General features: G+C 41.8%; 1 protein-coding gene across 1 annotated transcript; it reads left to right on the top strand.

Annotated features, from left to right (window-relative positions):
• The first annotated feature begins 530 nt into the window (after positions 1 to 530).
• hspb9 (heat shock protein, alpha-crystallin-related, 9) lies at positions 531 to 1,763 on the top strand. Its single transcript, XM_055036300.1, has 2 exons — positions 531 to 842; positions 1,133 to 1,763. Exons 1-2 carry the CDS (start codon positions 619 to 621, stop codon positions 1,599 to 1,601), a joined length of 693 nt encoding a protein of 230 aa, XP_054892275.1. The 5' UTR covers positions 531 to 618; the 3' UTR covers positions 1,602 to 1,763.
• Positions 1,764 to 6,614: the final 4,851 nt, after the last annotated feature.

Raw genomic sequence — 6,614 nt, 5'->3', positions numbered from 1 at the left:
ACTTGATTGTGCTACAAAATGGCTGGAAAACACATAATACTTCTCCTCATAGAAATGACTTTTAATATTTAGATCTATCATGAAGATTTGTGGTAAAACACATGATATGTTTAAGCCTCTTATCTCATATGAATAAAAGGACAACACTGACAACAGCAAAAACAAACACTGACTGCTGGTCATTTGGACCTTGTGCTCATCTTCACTGTCTTCCTCACGTGTAAACCTCGGCCCACTGTCATGGTTTGGTTGTGTCACTTCTTAGGAATGACAGAAAGCAGGTGTGTGACAGCAGGCTGCTGAGGGAATCCCCCAGAAATAGGAAATCGTCTTTTCACAGCCGCCCACATACACAGCAGTAGATGCTGAGCATGAGCTGTCTTTAGCTTTTTGATGAGTGGCAGGGCATTCCTGACCTGGCTGAGCTGAGCTGAGCTCATGGGGTGTAAATAGCTCAGTGGGAGGGCCAGGGCTCCAGGCCGGGGTATATAGCTGATCTGAGACCAGGGGCAGATTCACACCCAGGCAGCTGAGGAGTCTGAAATACCTACTTGAAGCAAACAAAAGCTGGCTTTCTTTCTTGAAACCTGGAATCAGGATCTGTTTAGCCGAGCAGTGATGATGTCCCAGCACAGAGCTTTGAACAGCCTGCTGGCTGATGACCCGTTCCTCAGTCAGGAGGGAATCCTCTGGCCGCTGCGTCATGAAGCTCTGTCCTCCCTGCAGCAGAACTTCTTCAGCCGGAGAGCCGGCCTGGCTGAGAGCCTCCTCAGGGAGCTGCATGCTGGACCACAGCTGCTCAAACTGGCCCAGTTTCCTGTCATTTCTTCCACACTGAAAAGGTAGGCACAAGATTTAAGACCCTCAGTTCATCTTATCCATTATTTGTTCAAACCAGTAGACACTTGAGTGGAAGGCTTTAGACAGAAACTTTTTGAACTACTTTGAGTAACTCATTGAGCATACTATACTGTTTAATAACTAGTTGGAATGTATGCCTTACTGAATTAAAGTGATTTTTTTTTTTTGCAAAATGCCTTGAGATGGTGTTTGTTGTTAATTGGCATGGTATAAATAAAGTGAATTGTAGTTGAGCTGAAGTCCATCTGACCCTGCTGTTTGGTTTTTCTAGGCTGTGTGAAGACAGAGAGCAGCAGACAGAGGCAGTCAGCACAGAGCCGCACCGAGATGCACAGCAGACCAGCAACAACAGTGACCTTCTGGTGACCCTGGACGCCCGGGGTTATGCTCCCGGGGACATCACCGTCAAACTGGAAGGCCGAAGTCTGGCGGTGGTGGCCATGAAGCAGGCCGGAGCAGAGGAGAGCCAGTCCTGCTCCTCCTCTTCCTCCTCCTCCTCCTCGGCCTCTTTCTCCTCCTCAGCTTCATCCCACATGGGATTCATGCAGAGAATAGACCTGCCCGCTCACCTGGACCTGTCAGGTCTCTCCTGCTCTCTAATGGACGACGGGCAGCTTCGGATTCACGCCCCCGTGGCCCGGCAGCCAATCGGCGAGGAGCAGCAGGTGCCCGTCCGCTACAGGACGTCGCTGGAATTTCCCATTAAAAATGACGACAAGGAGCAGGAACACAAAGACTGAAGCTGCAGACACGAAGTGGAACACATTTCTAATGACATCCACAAAAAGACTAAACTATGAGTCAAGTTTAAATTGACATCTTGAAAGCTTATTTTAAATATATTTTGTAATATTTTGAAAGTGTAAAAATTTAAATAAATGACGAAAATTAAATGTGTTAAAGGGGCAGCATTATGTGTTTTCCAGTAAAATGACCACGTTACCTTCAATTGATATAAAAATGCTACATATCAAACATAACTTAAAAAAAATTAACCTTGCAATTAACGCCTTGAAATTGGGCCTCTGTCTCTTTAAGAAACTCTTGTTATTGGGATGACTCTTCCTTCACAAAGTCATCACAATAACATTCCTCTATGAAGCATTTACAAACTTTTCTCTGAGTGCTGGACTGAGAAATAGTTTGCACAGTGAGCTCAGCAGATCTGCAGTTCCAGCAGATTGCTAATTGCTGCTGCTAGTTTGAAGGAGCTGAGTGGGGGAGGGCTGGGAAAGGGAGGGACGCTCCCTTTCCCAAGTGTTACTTGTGATGGAGTCGAAAGGCTCGGCTTGGATCCACCCAAGCGTTTTACTAACCTGAACGGTCGCCATGGAGATTCAAGGATTTCTCAAACATTCATGGAAGAATGGAAGCAACACTCCAGGTATATGTTTGATGAGAGAACAGAACATGTAATCAGACTCAAAAAAGCTGATTTTACATAATACTGCCACTTTAATAAGTGACTACGTGAAGTGAAGAGCTTTGTTGGCCACATGATGGCGCCAACATCCAATCTGAATAAACATGGAGGGGGTCAGAGCAGAGGCCTGTCCTCATCACTACAATCACCTGTTGCTCCCCTCAAGACACTGAATCAGAACCTTTAAAAGGTTCCAGCGACATTTCTTTTCCTCTTGTTTTGCAGACGGTGCAGACAGAGGCAGGGTAATGTTTGTCCTGCCCTGAGGAGCTGAGGCGGAGGAGAGCAGATGGAAAACAGTAAACAGCAACACATTTTAAAGGATTAGCATAGTTGAATTCCCAAAATATGTCCACATTCTCACTTCCCTCTAATGGAGTTTAGTCCTGAACAATCTTTTTCGATTTCATTTTTGAAACGGCTCAGATCCCTCAGGAGCTGAATTCCTTTCATTCCATCCAATTAATCTGCATGTGGCCGTAAACACGCAGATTAAACTGACGGCAGGGATTTGACAGCTGGAGAATCTGTTGTGTGGCAGTTCGGGTTAGTCAGACTGTTAAAGTGCTCAGGAGACTGGAAGGTAATCCTTATTGTAGTAATAATGATGAGGCGTCGGTCAGTATGACATCCTCTCAATATAATGACCGTATGTTCAAGTATACAGTTATACTCTGTATAACAAGGTCCAGTTTTCATCGTTTTAATGTTTATGTCCTGTTTCTCACCAGGATCCCACCAGGTTTTGTCTCAATTTTGGTCCTGCTTCACCATGATAGTTTTCAATTACAAATGACAAAACATCATCTGTTAGGTGCAAACACTCAGTGATTTTTCAAAAGTTTTGACACTGCAAAAAAACAACAACAAAAAAAACACTCAAAACAAACAAAAGACTTTAAACTGATAGTTTTATATTTGCAGTGGGACATGGATCAGGACCGTTAGCAGAGAGTGATCCCTGGAGCACACTGACCTCATTTACTGGAAAATGGAAAACAGTCAAAACACACAAACTGTAAGCTCCTTCTCATGACTGGAGACAGTAACAGTAAAAAGAATGAAACACCGCTGCAGGTTTCAGGTACCATCATCTGGTCATTATCAGGTTTAAAAATCATTTAAAACTGGAGTGTAAAACATTGATTCTGTATTGTTATCATTTATTGTAAAAATGTGGAAAAGAATGGAAAAGCTTTGAATGAAAAATAAGTACACCTTATGGCACAGGTGTCCTCCAGGGCTGCTGTGCTGCAGTTTTGTACCAACACAAGTACAAAACACTGGAATAAAAAGGCTTATTTACCTCCTTCCTGTGTCGATCAGACCTCCAGAGCCTTAATGACCGAATCATTCTGTTCAGGTGTGGTTCAGCAGAGGTACATCTAAACGAGGCAGGACACCCCTGCCTCATGGTGTACTTAGTTTAACAAGATGTTATTAACCACCTTTAACAAAATTACCTTCAGGTAGGAATTGACCTGACTTTATACTCTCACATTGTGGCATCATGATTTTTCGAGTGATTGACTGAGCAGCTCCTTTTTCACAGGTTCTGGTCCAAAGATGGCAACTTTGGAATTGTCATCAGAATTTAAAAGCAAAAAAGCTGAGTCACCGAGGTTACTGTGCTTTCAAGACAAACCTGTAATCTGCAGGAGATCTTCACCAGACTCTAAATGTCCCTGTCTGCTCTCCTCCGTCCTCCGTGTCCCACTTATTCCTAAATAACTTCTTTCTCTAGCTGCTTAAATATGATGTTTGTGAAACATCAGTGTCTGACCTCAAAGTTGTGGTTCTAGAAGACTGATAACAGATTTTGTTCTGGGAAAAGAATAGCTGAAGCTGTGAAAGATGTGAAAGTTGGACTAACGTCAGATTTCGCCATGTGGATTAAGAATAGAAAGCCATTGTTAGTGTAATATGCTGTGAACCAAAAGGGTTTCAATAGTCATTTCTAATGTCGTAATTGTTATTTGGAAATAATTATTTCCCAATAATTCACAGGGAGCTTGTTGTTTATAGGCGTACATAAACCTGACTGCATGGATTGGTCTGAATGTGCGTAAGCTGTGGCGTTTTTAAAGTCCTGGTGGAATAAATGTGCTCACGTATTTATGGAGTGACGTTCTTAGAAAAGAGGGCAAGTCATAGAGTTGTGTGTGTGTGTGTGTGCGTGTGTGTGCGTGTGTGTGCGTATGTGTGTGTGTCAGCATGTGTGAAGAAAACTGGACAAATGGGAGATGACGGCAGATCGCTAGACATAACTTCCCATACATTCTGCAGTCAGAACAGCTCCATGTTTTCATGGATGACAGTCATGAGGTCATTATCATAAAATCATGCATTCGAGTCAGGAGAAACTCGTTGTTTGTCCTGGAGAAGCTCTTCCTCTGAGGATGATGCTGTTTCCTTGGGGGATCACTTCAGCCTGAACACAAAGCAGCTTCATCTCAATAATGTGATGTGTATTTTATGAGTCTGCAGTGTTTCATCTTTATGAATGAAATTGTCCTTCAACATAGCAAATTTGGAAGTGTTGATTCAACTCCTGGAGAGTTGAATTAAGTGACTATATTGGTCCACTTTTGATTGTGCTAAAGCAACACTTTTGAAAGTGTTACTTGTGATGGAGTTGAATCAACATTCTGTAGCTGAAATTTAACACACACGAGTGATTTAGAGCCAATGACAACAAAATCACATAATTCATCCAAATTTTTTCAAAGGTGCTGATGGAATTTACCTCACCTGAAATGAAATTCACATTTTTGTCACTGGTCACTAAATTTCAAAGCAAAAACGATATAATATCTGAAATGACAAGACGTAGCTTCGGAGCTAGAGCTTGCCTGGCTAAACTGCACATGTTCTCAAACAACAACAATATGTGGTCAATACAGTTCATTACCCTGCAAAACTTTAATACTTAATGAGCATTTTTTTGGACAGTCACAGTTTTCTTAGAAAAGTCCCGCGTGTCATTTTTATTGCGTGCATTTTGAACATGTTTTAAGAAATTGAGCTACTGCCAGTGAGTTTCTACTTCCTGCTGTTTCAAAAACCACAGCAGAGCCCACAGCTGGATGGTGTCAGACTGATGACCTCATGCCAGATGCTTTGGTGAAAAATCTGTTGTGCAGGCGGGCATTTCTGTTGTTCTGCAGGTACTTCAATAAAGAAATGCACAATTTTTCACAAACACCAATGTTTCTGTCAAGCTGCCAACATCTGACTGATGAGTTAAATTAGACTGAGATCTGTGTTCGTAGCCTAAAGAAGAGCCCCTGACATGTGTTATCCACTTTTGAATAATACATTCACTGCTTTTGATGTGTGCAAAGTCCTCTGTAAAAACGGTTGATGATGAGGGTGGGTAAAAAAGGGAACAAACTTCTGTTTGATTTTATGAGTCATTTTGGATCACAATGTCCACCAAATGGTATTAATGTTCTGACAAGATGGTAAGTGATTCACACAAGAAAACAAATGTCGCATTACCACATTATTTTGCAAACAGAAGAGCAAGCTGATAACAGAGAGCGTTCACAGCAGGAACTTGAAGATTTCTCTCATTGCACATGAAACCAGCAGGTCTGTAGTCTGAGCATCTGAGAATGTAGGAGGGGAAAAAGCAAAGACAGCGGCGGAAAACGTATTACACATGTTAGATCAAAACATTCATCAGCAGAAGCAGGTCATGTTATTGATCTGACTTTAACCTAATAATCCTCACATCAGCTAATAAAACCTTCATATGAAGCTCATAACTTTAATGTCCCTGCTTTCTGCAATGACATAGTTATTAACATTCATCTGTTGTTGTTTATTGCCAAAGTGTAAGGATGACTTTAGTTGTTTCATCATATTTCATACGAATAATAATAATTATAATAATAGCGAGAAGAACCTAAAACTATGAAGAAATTTTTACCTTGATTTTGACTGTCATCCAAATTTTAAGTATTATATATTTTCCAGTCACATGGTGGCATTTCATAGCTTAATGAAGCAACCATGTTTCCTTCAGGTGTTATGAAGGAACCATATCAACTATGATTTTAAAGAAATTTAACTTTGTAACTGAAATCGAGTCTCTGTCTTCTTAAGAAACTCCTGCTCTCTCTGAAACATAGCTCCTCTATTAACCCTCTAACATTTTCATTCTGAGAAGTGGCTCCTAAGATGAGCTCAGCAGATCCACAGTTCCACCAGCTGCTCGCTAATCACTTCTGGCTAGTCTGAAGGAGCCGAGAGGGGACGTCATGTTAGCTTTGGCTCGAAGGTGGTGCTAGGTCCAACCATATGTTTTCCACAGCTGAACGGTTCC

Source organism: Poeciliopsis prolifica, unplaced genomic scaffold, assembly GCF_027474105.1.
Source record: "Poeciliopsis prolifica strain line A6 unplaced genomic scaffold, Auburn_PproV2 SCAFFOLD010, whole genome shotgun sequence".
In the NCBI taxonomy this organism is placed as follows: domain Eukaryota; kingdom Metazoa; phylum Chordata; class Actinopteri; order Cyprinodontiformes; family Poeciliidae; genus Poeciliopsis; species Poeciliopsis prolifica.
The sequence above is the reverse complement of the archived record's forward strand: the minus strand, read 5'-3'. Positions and strand labels throughout refer to the sequence as shown.

What these genes read in the sequence shown, in the direction of transcription:
- hspb9 (XM_055036300.1), top strand. Translation starts at nt 619, where the DNA reads ATGATGTCCCAGCACAGAGCTTTGAACAGCCTGCTGGCTGATGACCCG. An exon ending in ATTTCTTCCACACTGAAAAG is followed by an intron (nt 843 to 1,132) that starts GTAGGCACAAGA and finishes TGGTTTTTCTAG; the next exon opens with GCTGTGTGAAGACAGAGAGC.